Source organism: Sminthopsis crassicaudata, chromosome 1 (assembly GCF_048593235.1).
Source record: "Sminthopsis crassicaudata isolate SCR6 chromosome 1, ASM4859323v1, whole genome shotgun sequence".
Lineage (NCBI taxonomy): Eukaryota > Metazoa > Chordata > Mammalia > Dasyuromorphia > Dasyuridae > Sminthopsis > Sminthopsis crassicaudata.
The window spans coordinates 236,163,758-236,179,298 of NC_133617.1; the positions used below are offsets into that span (position 1 = coordinate 236,163,758).

Below are 15,541 nucleotides of genomic sequence, written 5' to 3' on the forward strand. Positions count from 1 at the left end.
TGTGTATCCTTGAATGTGTATCCTGCTTCTGCTCAACCAAAAACTCTTACCTCTTAAGTATTTTTTTTTTTACTGGCTTTGAGCCTTGATCATATCTTACCATGCATAATACTTATTTGGATAGTTCTCCTTTCCTTGTGTAAATTATAATTTTTTTGAGGAAGATAAATAAAATACTCTATCTATCCTTGCTACTTAAATGCCACCTTATAGCATACCTAACTGCTACCTTACAGCATAGTAGCCAATAATTGTTGCATAGAGTTTTCATTTAGATAGAATTGTTGAAGAGGAAGTAACTCAGATTTCAAACACTGACAGTATGATGGTATTCATTGTTCTAGATGTTTGCAGTAGAGCTATATGATTTGATAAAGATTTCTAGAAGGCCCAATATGATTTCTCATTCACTTAACTTTAAAAGAATTAAGTGAAAATAATTTCAGCCATAATTCTTCTGACAAAAGATTTCAATATGTCATTAAACAAATCTTGTTTCCTGTGGAATGCATTTGTATATTTTATGAGTGTCTATTTAAAATATGTAAATAATGTATTCATGAATTTATTATGAGAATCACTTGTTTTGAGGGGAATCTTAACTTTTTAAGTAAAAAAAAAAAAAGTTAATTATAAATATGTTGCTGTTTCTAAATATCATCAGTGACAATGGGTTTAAAAACAGTCTCCCAGAAAAGAACATTTTTAGCATTCAGGCCAACCTACCCTACTATAAAATTCTGTTTTCATACAACTTAGTATTCCTGTGGATTTCAATAAGTGGAAATAAGTGGAGTGAGAACAATTAAACTTAGTGATATCTTAAAGAATTAATGAGTGTTAAATACAAAATCCTGTAGTCTTCTGTTTTGTGAAGCCATTAATCAATAGAAATGCAAATCAAAGGCATATACTGTGTGTGAGAGGTAAACTTTGGTTTTCACCTTTAAACAAAATATAGAGATAATAAAACTTGTTTAAAAAAGGAATAATTAAATGTAGTGGAGAAAAATATAATTGTTTTACTACACATTCACTCTTACATAAAATACCATATTTTAAACTTGTAATAGGCTAAAGGCAGTGGATTTTACATATAGTATATCTAGAAAAATGTATTCCTTTTTGGGTCTTTATAGTAAATGCCTGAACTATCTGGTCTTTTACCAAAAGGAAGACAAAGTTACCAAGCCATCCCCACCACTCCACTCATCTAGAGAAGCCTAGAAGCAATTTTCTTTTGAGTAAATGATGGAACTATAGAGAAAAGAAAGAGAGGAGATTTTTTTTTAGGAAATAAAATGTTTAAAAAGCATGTTCATGAAGGAATACTAATGAATTGTGATCAAAATGTATTTTATTTTTGTAAATTGAAATTTCATCCATGGTTTTAGTGGGTGGGTGGGTATGTGGGTATGTTTGTATCCAACTGATTTTTAGAAAAGACTTTTCAAATATTGGTTCTGTCATTTGTTGAAGAGTGACTGTGAAAGTGAAACAAAGAATACAGTTGTATTTTATTAATTAAGTGGTTACAAATTAGTGACTTCCCTGCTGGCCTTCCAGCCCCTTCTCCCCCTTATCCTGAATCATTTACTTTATTGGCTGTGTGACCTTGTAGTTGTCACTTTACTTTTCTAGAGCTCAGTAGATGAATCTGTAAAATTAGTGGGATTTAACCCGATGATTTCTAAGGTGCTTTCCATCTTCCATTGAAATTCAATTTTCCATGGAAAAAGCTTTTTTGTAAAAACTTAATGAGATTTTAATTTTAAGATATTAAAACTCTAAGTTATTCTTACTGAATGAGATTATTATATCCAAATTACATCTGTAATTTAGATATTATATGCATTTTTAAAGATATATATACTTTAGATGTGTGTATACACACACATACACTTAAAAGCATATGCATATTTATGTACTTACATATATGTGCATATATGCACATGAATGAGACTGATTGGATGAAGTATTTCTCACATGATCCCTGTTCCCAGAGTTGGGAGAGGGCTTTGGACTGTGGGTCCAAGAAGGACCCTAGGAAGTCACAGGCTCTCTAAAAGGTCAGACAGGAAGTGACCTGTGGGGGGTGGGCATCATTATACATCCTTTTAGTCTATCCAATGAAAAGACTTGGGTTTTTTCCTATTAAACCAGCTGTTATTTTTGGCTAGCCAGGTTCCAGGGGCACATGGAGGGAGTTAGGATGGCTCCCAGCTGTATGTTTGGGCCTCTTCCCTGCAGGGATTAAATAAATGCTTTCTCTTTGTATCTCTTGATTAATTCTGGGAAAGGGGGTCTTACACCTGTCCCATACACACATATATATATATATATATATATATATATATATATGTATGTATATATATATATATATATATATATATATATATATATATATATATACAATCTAAAAAAAAAGTTTACCATTAGATATAACTTCTTTCTCATGAGATTGCTAGTGGAATGACATTTAGATTGATTTGATTTGAAGCCCAGTTTCTTCTAGTTAGTTCCTTGTAATAGAAAAAAACCCAGTTATCTATGAGTACACATAGTGTCCTATGTTCAAACAACTGACTTATATATGAATAACTTTTCCTTTACCTTTACCATTGTTTCCACCAACTCTATCACTCTTCCTTTAGCTCCCAGTTGATGCAACCCTAAGGGGGCTCTTTTTTCCCACCTTTATTCTATTGTTAGGAATTGTTCTCTGATTGTTTGCTACAAATTCATGCTAGCTGACTAACCATTGTATTGATTTTTTTTCCTTGTCATTCTACCTCCATTCCATCTCTTTTAGCTCCCTTGATTGTTAAGTTCTCTTTGCCTGTTAGGGACAAGATTACTAAGTTGTACGGTTTAATATTTCTCTCAGTTGCCCAATTTTTTAGGGATAGGAGTGAGACTAGACCTATGATTTCATCATTGTAGGGAATCCACACATAGATTCCCCTCTGGGGGAAGAGGAGAAGCATCATTCCATCATCTAGTTTCCCAAAGATGAAATGAAGGGAAAGAACATCCTATCTCTTTCAAATGACTCATAGGTCATTAAGTACCTGCCTCACAGTCTTGCCTCTTCCTCACCTCCAGCTCTTATTCCAGGCTTTTTCAACATACCCTTAAGTCAAGTTCTCTTGCCTGAGGAAAGGAGAACATCACTATTCCTTTAGCTCCAAGATTTTGATTCTTTACCTGAAGTTCCCAACACTTTTTAAAGGGCTCTTCCTTAAGATTATGATGCTATTAATTTTGAAAATATCACAAAAATGCCCATATAAAAATTAACACACCTCCTCCCATCCAGTCATGCCCTTTTCTTCACAGTGATTCTAAAACTCTACAGATCATTACCCAAACATCATCCCCCATCCTCCACTGCCCATTTCCTTATTGTCCCCTTCAGCTACCCCAAAATGTTTCAACCAAAAGCCTACATATCTTTTTTACTGTGCCTTTTAAACTGCCTGCTCCATAGACAATAAATGTACTTTCATATTAATTTTTTCCTTTGCTACTCCTTCTCTGTGAAGGGCTGAAACTCTGAGTTGATGCACTGAGGTCGGACAACTGAGCACTTAAGGCTAATTACCCATTGGACAATACTCTATTAGCATATGCTTGGAAAATGGCCCTTCCCACTATTCTGTGCTGGTTCCATCTTTTGGTGTATACAGAGAATTGTGGGAGGAATTAGGGGGTGGAGTAAGACAAGCCAGGGTCACTTTTGGTGGTAGAGGAGGAGAAAGGAGGTCGTAGAGATCCTCAGTCCATCCAATTCACTTTTGCTCCTAAAGACCAAGGACTTTTGCTTATCCTGATTCTGGCTGATTCTAAGGTATCTAGGGTGCTAACTCGGTCTTCACACTTGTGTCTTTTGACCACTGTCACTCTTAACTTCTCTTCTGAGGAGAAAGTCCTCATCTCCACTCAATCAAAATTTTGATAGCTTTGGTTTATTATCTTCAGGGTAGACCTTTTCCTTCCTCAGTGAATTTAATACCTGCCTCATAGTCTTGTCTCTTCCTCAACTCCAGCCTTTATTCTAGGCTTTTACAACATACTGATAAGTACTTCCTCAAAAACTCTAATTTACTTCATCAACAACTCATTACTTATTTTTTTACCTCACCTCAGCTACACAGAGATTATCATACCCTTGATCTTGCTACCCAGAAATGTTCTTCCTTCAGGTACATGAACTCTGAGATTCCCTTATCTGATTATAATTTCTCCCTCTGCCTTTCAATATTAAACTGATCTTTATCTACATTGTGACCTCCAATTCCTTGACCCCTCAGTACTCTGCTAGGTCATCACTTATTCTGTCCCTTTCCTCATCTTGTCCAGTTCAATTTTGTATGTAATCTTTTTTTTTTTTTTTTTTTTTGTCCCTTGTTCTTATCATATAGTTTATTGTATACTACTAAACTTCAGCCTTGGATCACTCTCATCATAGTTTGCTTTTACTTATACACATGTGCTGAAGGACACAGCTGGAGAAATCATAATCCTTCTGACTAGGCTCTCTACAGATTTCTTATAGAACATCAACTGCTGGTTTTTTCACTGTCCTGCTCACCACAGTGGCTCTTCAAAACTTCATCTCTCCTTAAAAAACTCCTCTATCCCCTGATTTCTCAGCTGAGAACCTTACCTCATATTTTAATGAAATTATTGAAGACATTCTCTTAAGAGTTCATTCTTTTCTCATAGCACTGAGATGGCTTCTACCATCCCCTTCTTTAATTCTTTCTTACATGATAAGTGGCATTTGTCTTTGCTAACATTAAATGCTTACATTTCATCCTTTCTTCTCTAAGAAAGCACTGCTGTCTTCCTCTTCCTATTTGCTCAGGCTCACATTTTTTTTTTCCTTCCTCTGAGGCTGGGGTTAAGTGACTTGCCCAGGGTCACACAGCTAGGAAGTGTTAAGTGTCTGAAACCAGATTTGAACTTGGGTCCTCCTGAATTCAAGGCTGGTGCTGTATCCACTGCGTCACCTAGCTCCCCCCCGCCCCTGCTCACATTTTTAAAATAACTTTTTATTGACAGAAAAGATCTAATTCAGTTCCAATTGATCAATGATGGACAGAATCAGCTACACCCAGAGAAGGAACATTGGGAAATGAATGTGGACTACTTGCATTTTTGTTTTTCTTTCCAGGTTATTTTTACTTTCTGAATCCAATTCTTCTTGTGCAACAAAAGAACTGTACAGTCTGCACATATATATTTTATGTGTATACTATGACATATTTAACATGTATAAGACTGCCTCCTATCTAGGGGAGAGGGTGTATGGAGGGAAAGGAAAAATCAGAGCAGGAGTGAGTGCAAGAGATAATGTTGTAAAAAATTGCCCATGCATTGGAACTGAATTACATCTTCTCTTTGTCGAAGATATCCACTTCCATCAGAACACATCCTCATACAGTATTGGTGTTGAGGTGTATAATGATCTCCTGGCTCTGCTCATTTCACTCAGCATCAGTTCATATAAGTCTCTCCAAGCTTCTCTGTATTCATCCTTCTGGTTATTTCTTACAAAAAAATAATATTCCATAACATTCATATACCATAATTTACCCAACCATCCTCCAATTGATGGACATCCATTCATTTTCCAGTTTCTAGTCACTACAAAAAGGGCTGCCGCAAACATTTTGGCACATACAGGTCCCTTTCCCTTCTTTATTATTTCTTTGGGATATAAGCCCAGTAGTAGCACTGCTGGATCAAAGGGTATGCACATTTTGACAACTTTTTGGGCATAGTTCCAGATTGCTCTCCAGAATGGCTGGATTCTTTCACAACTCCGCCAACAATGCATCAGTGTCCCAGTTTTCCCACATCTCCTCCAACATTCATCGTTATTTTTTTCTGTCATCTTAGCCAATCTGACAGGTGTGTAGTGGTATCTCAGAATTATCTTGATTTGCATTTCTCTGATCAATAGTGATTTGGAACACTCTTTCATATGAGTAGAAATAGTTTCAATTTCATCATCTGAAAATTGTCTGTTCATATCCTTTGACCATTTATCAATTGGAGAATGGTTTGATTTCTTATAAATTAGGGTCAGTTCTCTATATATTTTGGAAATGAGACCTTTGTCAGAATCTTTAACTATAAAAATGTTTTCCCAGTTTGTTGCTTCCCTTCTAATCTTGTTTGCATTAGTTTTGTCTATACAAAGGCTTTTTAATTTGATGTAATCAAAATTTTCTATTTTGTGATCAATAATGATCTCTAGTTCTTCTTTAAATTCCTTCCTCTTCCACAAGTCTGAGAGGTAAGCTATCCTATGTTTCTCTAATTTATTTATGATCTCATTCTTTATGCCTAAATCATGGACCCATTTTGATCTTATCTTGGTGTACAGTGTTAACTGTGGGTATATGCCTAGTTTCTGCCATACTAATTTCCAATTTTTCCAGAAGTTTTTGTGAGATAGTGATTTCTTATCCCCAAAATTGGGATCTTTGGGTTTGTCAAACATTAGATTGCTATAGTTATTGACTATTTTGTCCGCTCAGGCTCTTATTTTTAAATGTCATCTTCCCCTCTCCATTTATTAACTGACTCTAATTCAATAATTTCTGTGTGGCCTGAGCTGAAACTCTTGCCAAGGGGAATGTTTTGCAGGTCTTTTTTTTTTCCTCTTTTCTTAGTATCTAATTCCCTACAGAAAGCCTTAAATGAGCTTACTAGGTCAATGGCTTCCAGTATGAAAATTCATTAATCTTTCCTAGTGTTCTAAACTTTTTGGTTACAGCCGTTAGAAGTTTTTCTGTCTGGTTTCATTTTAAATCTTTCAAGATAACAGAATCTACAAACAAACACAAACATAACACAAGACAAAAATTTTCCTATATATTACAAAGATACAAGCCTACAAAATTATAAGACAGATCCATAGGAATATAAAGAAGAAAACCCTTCTAGGTAGAAGTGGGCAGTAACTACTACTTATAGCTGCTAAACTAAAATAAAAATTCATCTGACCAGGATAAGATTTTTCAATAATCAGTCATCATTTCTTTAATTTGCAGTAATGTTAGGAATCAAATCAAAACTAATACAGATGACCAGTTAAATCACTTGCAAATTTATGTCAGAAGTCACAATTCAACTGAATTGATTTTAAAAGGGTTTTAGTATACACTAGGTCCTGGAGCTATGGCCTTCAGGACCTCTTCCTTATTCTTTATCCTTAAAGAGTGAGGAGGGCGAATCTTTCCCAGGGAGAGGTGAATAAATCTTTTCTGGGAGAAATGCTTTGGTCCTACATACATGCACATCCCTCATTTACTGTTTTAATTGAGCAATATAAAACTGATTGTCATTCTGGAGGGCACACTTCCTTTTCTGCATTCTTTTTCATTTTATTTAAGGTTTCCTTAAAGGAATCCAAGTTATAAGAGGCTTTTCTTTTGATGGTTTTGAGTAGCCCATTATTAAAAGCATCCCACTTGGGATATTAAATTTTCTTGCTGGCTTCATCAAAACATTTCTCAGGGTAATTTATTTTAAAATTGGTGATGCGTTGTCTTGAATCAATTTCTTCTAATTAGTTAAATATTTGCAGATTTGGAGACCATAATGTAGCAACATATGGCCAACCATTGTCCCTTTGGTGGGACAGGGTGCCTTTAGCATCTTGAGAAGTTTGGTTACTCATGGGAACTTGGTCAAGATTTTATTTTATTCCAGAATTTTTCTTTTCTTCTTTTTCTTTTCCTCCTTCCCTCCCTCTCTTCCTTCCTTCCTTCCTTCCTTCCTTCCTTCCTTCCTTCCTTCCTTCCTTCCTTCCTTCCTTCCTTCCTTCCTTCCTTCCTTCCTTTCTTCCTTCCTTCCTTCCTTCCTTCCTTCCTTCCTTCCTTCCTTCCTTCCTTCCTTCCTTCCTTCCTTCCTTCCTTCCTTCCTTCCTTCCTTCCTTCCTTCCTTCCTTCTTTTTTCTTTAATTTCTCTTTTTTTCTTTCTTTTCTCCTTCTTCTCTGTCTTCCTCCCTCTTCCCTTTCTACTTCACTTCCTCCTACTTTTTCTTCCTCCCTCCTTCCCTTCAAAGGTTTCTCAAAGTAGGATGCCTGCCCTGTAGTGCCCACACTGGCGTCACCAGTGGGACCCATTCTGGGGGGTCTCTATTTGTGGCCACAAATCTCTGAGACTTTTTAGCCTCTTATCATTGATCAGTATTACCCTGCCAGGCCTTTGCCTATCCTGCCACTCCTCTGGTATCCAAACCCCTTTTCCTTCTAATAAAAGAATTCATCCGAAAGGAGTTCAAAAATTCAAGCAAGGAGTCACTCATCAGATCCTAAGTGAGGCTGGACATTAAAGAATCCTAGGTGGTATCAAAGTGCCTGTATCAAACCCCCCCAAATGGTCACACAGAAGCCCCTGATTAATCTCACTTCTGACACCAGAAATCTTAATCAGGTGAAGCCCACCCCTCAAAATGTAGAGAAGTCCAAGCTGGATTGAAAGCAGAAAAGTTTTACTAGGAGGAAAATTGAAGAGGCTTGGGAGATTTATGTATGAAAAGCATAGATGGGAACTTCAAGGAGGAATTAGGAAAAAACAAGACAGTCTTTCCCAGGAAGAAGTGGGACACAGAAACACATTGGTTTTTTTTGGGGGGGCCAGTTTGAGGGACACAACTCTGCAAGGTCAGACAGCAAACACCAGCAAAAGTATCTGAGAGTAATAAGCAAGACTGGCTAACTCCAGGCTCCCAACTGGCTTCTTTCAGAAACAGGCTTATAACTCTGTATAACTGTAGGGCATTTGAGTAGTAAAAGTAACTTACAGAAAACAGACACATTAATTTCAGTGGCACTATTTGTATTGAAAACTATGTAGAATATAATCTATTTTTATAAATCTTTCATTATTGGCTTTGATATTTTTGAAAATGTGTAAATGAATATATTGCATGGCTTTTCACACCAGAGAAGTCTCTTTATTTCTTGGTTTGTGTTTAAGAGAATTTCATCTGCCTTGAGGTACTGAAGAATTTTTATCTTTCCATTGCCAAAGTTTTATCATTATAATAATTTATCATGCTTTTAAAAGGGAGCATCAAGATTAACACAGGAATAATTTTTGTGTTTCCTTGACAGAAATCATAGCCCTCTAATGAGTTTCGGAGCCAGCTTTGTCAGTTTTTTGGTAAGTTGATTTGGGAAGAGAAAAAAAGAGGGAAGAGACTAGATATTCTTTGCCTACTGTCTGGAAAATATATAGAGTTTAAAACAGAAAGTTTCAATTATTTTAATGATTTTCTTTCTTTATTCAATTATTTTAAAAATCAATTATTAAAATACAGATAAAATTGGAAAAAGCTGCCCAAGAGAGAAAATTCCCTCTAGGACTATTGAACAAGATGAAATTCAAGTTTAAATAATAAAATTATATTTTAATATAATTATGAATATTAAGTCAGGATAACCAAACCAAAGTTTGCCAATTATTGTCACTTTAGAAGCCCAAATATAGGAAATAAGGGGAGTATAGAACTTGATTATGTAATAAATGGAGTATTAGTGTGTAAGAATTGATGATTTGAGTACTTTTTATTAACTCATATATAAAAAAGCATAGGATAGCGTGCAAACAACATAATTATTCTTTACTTCCAGTTTTAAATTAGCAAGTAGAGGCAAAAACAGTTAAAAAAAAATAGAAGAGAGAGGAGAAGTAATAATGGTAACAGTAATAGCAACTGATATTTATTTAACATTTACTATGTGCCAGGCATTGAGCTGAGTACTTTAGGATTGGCTTCTCATTTAATCCTCATAACAAACCTGGAATGTAGGTAATATAATTATTCCCATTTTATAGATAAGGAAACTGAGAGAAATGAAATTAAGTGACTTGCCCAGGACCTCACAGCCAGTAAGTATCTGAGGCCTGATTTTTAACTCAGGTTTTCCTGACTACAGGCCCTACACAGCATCTATTGCACCACCTAGCTGCTCCAGTTAACAGTAGCATTAACTCCTTATTATTAGTAAAATGAAATGCAGGAAATAAGATAGTCAGTGTTACTTTGGCCACTCTGTTAAAGAGGAATCTGGCTGCATACGAAAATCATTAGATATTGGGACTCAGAGAACCTTGGTTTTTCTGGCTTTTTTTTTTTTTTTTTTTTTTTTTTTTTTTTTGCCTCTACCCACTTACTAGTCATGTGACTTTAGCCAAAATACTTAATCTCTTAGCTTTTCTGTGTAAAATGGATATGCTTACCCTTTCTACCTCACACAATTATGGTAAAGGTTAATGAAGATAGTGGTTTTGGGATTTGTTGTTGTTAATTGCTACTGTTGGTGTGTTAAGTTCTAAAGGATGTCAATGGGATTAGAGATAATGATAATATTAATAAAGACAGTGAGTATTGTATTTTCTTCCTGCCACTGCCTGGAACTAGTTGAGCAGATAACATGACTGGAAGCTAGGTCTCATTATACGTTTTTTTTACTAAGGACAGCATAATTTTTGGAGTTTTCAATAAGACTACCATGTTAGTAACCATCTAAAACAATTGTTGTTTGAAAAGACTCTCCAAGTTTGAATTAGATGAGTTCTGAGATCGTGTCTGGTTCTGATACTTTAAGATTTATGATTATAATGATATAGTAGAAAATCCGTAGGCTCAATAGTCCATAGAACTGGATTTTGGTCTCAGTTCTTTAGCTAAACAGATGTGGGCTCAGATGAGTCACATTCTAATTCTCTCACCTTTAAAATGGGGAAATTAACTGGATGATCAACAGCCAATATTCTTTGAGTCTGTTCTTAAAGAATTCATGCTTTGTATACGTATAAATAACTTATATTTTGTATTTGTTCCACTTGAATTTCTGAGCAGGCAGAATTGATTTAGATCTGAGAACCTAGAGTGAAAGCTGCTACTGTGGGTATGCTAATCAGAAAGTAAAAGGTCTTTGTTACTTTTTTAAAATAGTAAAGACACTCTAATTTAATGTAGTAAAGATTATTTCAGTCAGTAAGTATATACATATTTATTACTTTAAAATTTTATTTACAGATGTCATATGGTAGCTTTTTTACATTAGATTTAATGGGTAACAAATTGAATGAAAGTTACATTCTGATTCTGGAAAATTTAAAGCCTTTATTATTTTCCTTTTTAAGAACTAATTATTTGAAGGAGAATAACTTTTTTTTTTCTTTTTGGGGCTACTGGGACTTTGTATAAATCCACTTTTTTCTGTCAAAATTTTGATGTAATAAACTGTCTTGGACATTTCATGATTCAATCTTTGATATTTTTATTTTTGGAAGAATGCCATGATGACATTTGAGGAAGAAAAAATGCAATTGGCATGTGATGACTTAAAAACGACAGAAAAACTATGTGAAAGTGAAGAAGCTGGGGTTATTGAAACAATCAAGAATAAAATCAAGAAGAATGTAAGTATATCATCATTTAAATGGTGAATTTTTCAGATTTGGAAAGATTGCTGCTTGGTGCTGACATTAGTTACTACTGTGCCATGCTTTTGGCAGTTAGAACACAAAATTCACATTATTAAAAGAATAAGAAACTAATTTACAAATTTATCAACTGGAAGCACTTTCTGATTAATGGAATACTTAAAAGGTACTACTGTTATTCAATATATTGTATTCAGTAATGATTCTGGAAATGCATAGTGATGATTTGGCTTAAGAAGGAAGTTTCATATTTAGAGGTAATTGTTCTACTTCCCTTGTACCATTTTCTGAATAACCCCTAAATGTCCTTCTACCATTCTTATGATTAGTTCCTAAGAACAGCTAGATATTTCATGAAATCAGCAATTTGGCATTTATGTAGTTGGAAATAAGGGGTGGGAGAGATGGGAAGATCTGAATATGTTTTTAATATTTGAATGTTCTTTATTCTCCAGTTGTTGTCCTTCAAGATATACTTAAAGATAAATAGCTCTATTTTATTTTCTTAGAATGGCTTTTATAGGGTCTAATGAGAAAAATCATTAAATGAAAACAACTCACAGGTTGGCCACTATAGTTTTATGCTTTCTTAGCAATATGTAAAATTTTTTTATTATATTCATTATGTTAAGCCCCTGACAAATATTAGTTAAATTCACTCCTATTATTATTCACTTCACTATTTTTATCTGAATTTAGAGTACTGAGTTATTTTTCTCTAAGTAGGTAAATTTTTTTTTTAGGGAATAGTCCCCTCTGATTAATTTTTTTCTCACTTAAATTCTCTATTCTTCTTTTTTTTTTTTTTTTTTTTTTGAGGCTGGGGTTAAGTGACTTGCCCAGGGTCACACAGCTAGGAAGTGTTAAGTGTCTGAGACCAGATTTGAACTCAGGTCCTCCTGAATTCAGGGCTGGTGCTCTATCCACTGCACCACCTAGCTGCCCCTAAATTCTCTATTCTTACAGTTTCAAACACACCTTACTCTAATAAAGAGTTTTTTAACCTGTTGGTGAACCTGCTTTTTAAAAGTATTTTGATAATGGTCTCTCATTATAATTGGTTTCCTTTGTAATTTTGTATATTTTATTTTATGTATTTAAAAATATCATTCTGAGGACTCCATGATCCGTAGGATTCATTAGCTTGCAAAAGTGTACATAACACAAAAGAGGTAAATAACTCTAATGAGCTAGAGTTGTTGAGAAATGTTGGGGTTTTTTTTTTTTAGTAAATAACTCTAATGAATTAGTTGTTGAGAAATGTTGGTGGTTTGTTGTTTCTTTTCTTTTTTTTTTTTTCCTTAAGAGATAGAATCCAAGGAAGTTGTAGCAGAAATTAAAAAGCTTTATGGCCAAGATTTTGCCTCTTTTGAAAAAAAAAAAAAAAAAAGAATGGCTGTGACCATGAAATTATTTTTAAAAATCACACCAGATTGCCAGTTAGTACATTTGAGCACAAAAGAGATAAACATCAAAATGAAATTTCCCTCATTGCTGTGAATGAAGCTTATTTTCAGTTAGTTTTTCTTTTTTTCCTCCTGTATTCCCCTTATAGATCCTCCTCTTTGGAAGGTATTCTATAGCCTTCCCAAGACATAGGATAGAAATCTATTAGTTTTTAATTTTGTGACTTTAGTTGGTACTTCAGTTTTCTTACCTTACTCACAGGATTGTTATTTCATTGGTATGGGATACTTCTAATGCCTTTTCAGGTTTCAATCCTTACATGCCTTCATTGATGGCTTAAAGTGGTGTGGTCAAAACAATTGTCATATGGCAGTTGACCCTTGCCACACTTAGCTAATAGTTTCACTGCTAATAAACACTTTAGATCAAGGGTTCTTAACCTGGGATTCATGAACTTGTTTTTTAAATATTTTGATAAATAAGATTGTTTATTCTCTCAAGAAGAGAGAAGGCCTAGGCTTGATAAGGTCTAGATTTAGGGAACCAAAATGAGATTAGGATGTCTAGTGGTCAGGGAGTTAAATGATAGGGTCTAGTGGCAGGTTCGGGGTTCAGGGAACCAAATGGAATTCCCTGCACCCCCTTGGGATTTGGCACAAGGATGGGGAGTTTTGGGGAACTCCCTTCTGTCAGTGGTGCAGAGGTTCTCTGTAAAGGAATTTACAAACCAAAAAGCCTAGATTGAGAAAAGAAGTTTAATTATAGGGATTGGGAAATAAGGTTAGAAATCCTGACAGAGAGGCATAAAGTCTCATTAGGGAAATAGGTGAGGGTAAAGAGAGAGTGACATTGGAAAAGAATATTCCAGTGGGAAGAGACCCTTGGCATAGCATGGCATAGCTTAGCATGGCATATAGCATGGCATGTTTAGAACCTCAGCAAAGAGAGGGTTTTAGATTGGTTCTTTTATAATAGGAAGCTTTGGCTACTAGCTGAAGGGAACTCTTGGTGGAGTTCTATAAGCTGGGTTTCAGCTTGAGCTGAATTTGAATAGAATTCACTGAGTTTTAGGACTGAAGGGACCCCACCTAGATAACAGAATGAAACTGTTGTCTCTTGGGCAGGGTCCTTCACTGAGGCAGAGTTGAAGGAGATTTTCTCCTTCAAGGATTTTTAGCATTTCAGGGTCCCTTCTTCAGGCTGTGTAAGTAGAATCTTTGCAACTTGATGCAATAAATAGTTGGGCTTTGCTAGGCTAGCTCTTAAAACCCCACTCCCCACCAATGCCATAATGAAGCATAGGTGTGGACTTTATTTCTATACCTATACAAAAATGATGTTTTATGTAGCTTTAAAAGCCAAGTTTAACTTGATACATTAGAAGATAGGTGTTAGCTACTCTTTAATTCAAAAATATATTGCCTACCATATTCAAAACACTGGATGTTGATGAGAGATATAAAAGCAAAATGAAAATAGCTCTTGCTCAAGGAACTTAGATCCTATATCAACATGATATTGAATAGGAAAACTTGAAACTTTGATATTTATAATTTCACTAAGTCCTTGGTGTCTATACTCCTTTCTGTGTAATTCTTGTTTATATTTTCTGTAAATTTTCCATAATGGAAAGCTATACAGCATCACTTGGACAGTAATTCAAGAGATGGGCTCTTATTGCAGCAAATAGGGCTCATTGTGGAATTATATAATCATATAAAATCATTTGGTAATTTCTCAAATATAATCTATTCCAAATGCCTTCTCCCAGTTCTGAGGTTCAGCTCATTGTCCAGTTGTATCATGTTTCCAAAATATGTATCACAGAATCATAAAATCTCAGAATTGGAAAAGACTGTCACCCAGCTTACTTGCTGAATTAGTAGCATTCCTGACAGATATAATATTCTTGACTTGAAGGCTTCTAATGAGGGAAAAACTTGCTGCCTCTCAAGATTGTCTATTCAGCATTTTAGGAATTCTTTCCCCTTATATAACAACATCTGCTTTTGTGTAACTTCAGTACGCTATTCCTTCTGTTTTTAGGGATCCTTCTTCCCCTCACCAGTCATTCAAGTACTTAATTCATTTATAATCAACAGATATATATTTATGACTTACAAAACAAGAGTGCTAGGTATCAAGAATATATAAACACAAAAACCCCAAACAGAGACTACCCTCAAGGAACTTGCATTTTGTGTACCAAGCAGGATACTGCATACTTAGCAGCAGTATCTAGGAATTCCATTCCTAGAGCTATCCTGTTTCAAATATTTCTGAAAAAACCTTTTCCAGCAGTGCCACTGTTTATGGAATTAGTATCACAATAGGTGTTTGTGTATGAGGAGGAACATAGCCATTACACCACTAGACCCAGCATTTCTTTACACTTAATTTCTTTTAGGTTCTTCATCTTATTACCGAAAACAAACATAATTTCCATTTTCCTCATAATTTTTGTTGCCCTCTTTTGAATATTCCCCAAACTGTCAGTGTTCTTCCCAAAATTCAACAGGCTGAACTAAAATTAGTATACTCTCACCAAGTAGACTACAAAGGATTTTTTCTCCCTTTAGCCGTCCATCAAAACTCCTTCATCTCTTTTATATGATGATAATTATGTAGCCATACTTACCCTATCCTTATTTGTTCA

At 34.9% G+C, this 15,541-nt stretch overlaps 1 protein-coding gene across 1 annotated transcript in view; it reads left to right on the top strand.

Moving 5' to 3' along the window:
• Positions 1–15,541, top strand: part of TTC39C (tetratricopeptide repeat domain 39C) — a 127,301-nt gene that overhangs the window by 30,876 nt on the left and 80,884 nt on the right. The window contains exons 2-3 of the mRNA XM_074276878.1: positions 9,138–9,186; positions 11,326–11,454. Coding sequence (XP_074132979.1) covers positions 9,138–9,186; positions 11,326–11,454 — 178 coding nt within the window. The remainder of the gene's footprint in view (positions 1–9,137; positions 9,187–11,325; positions 11,455–15,541) is intronic.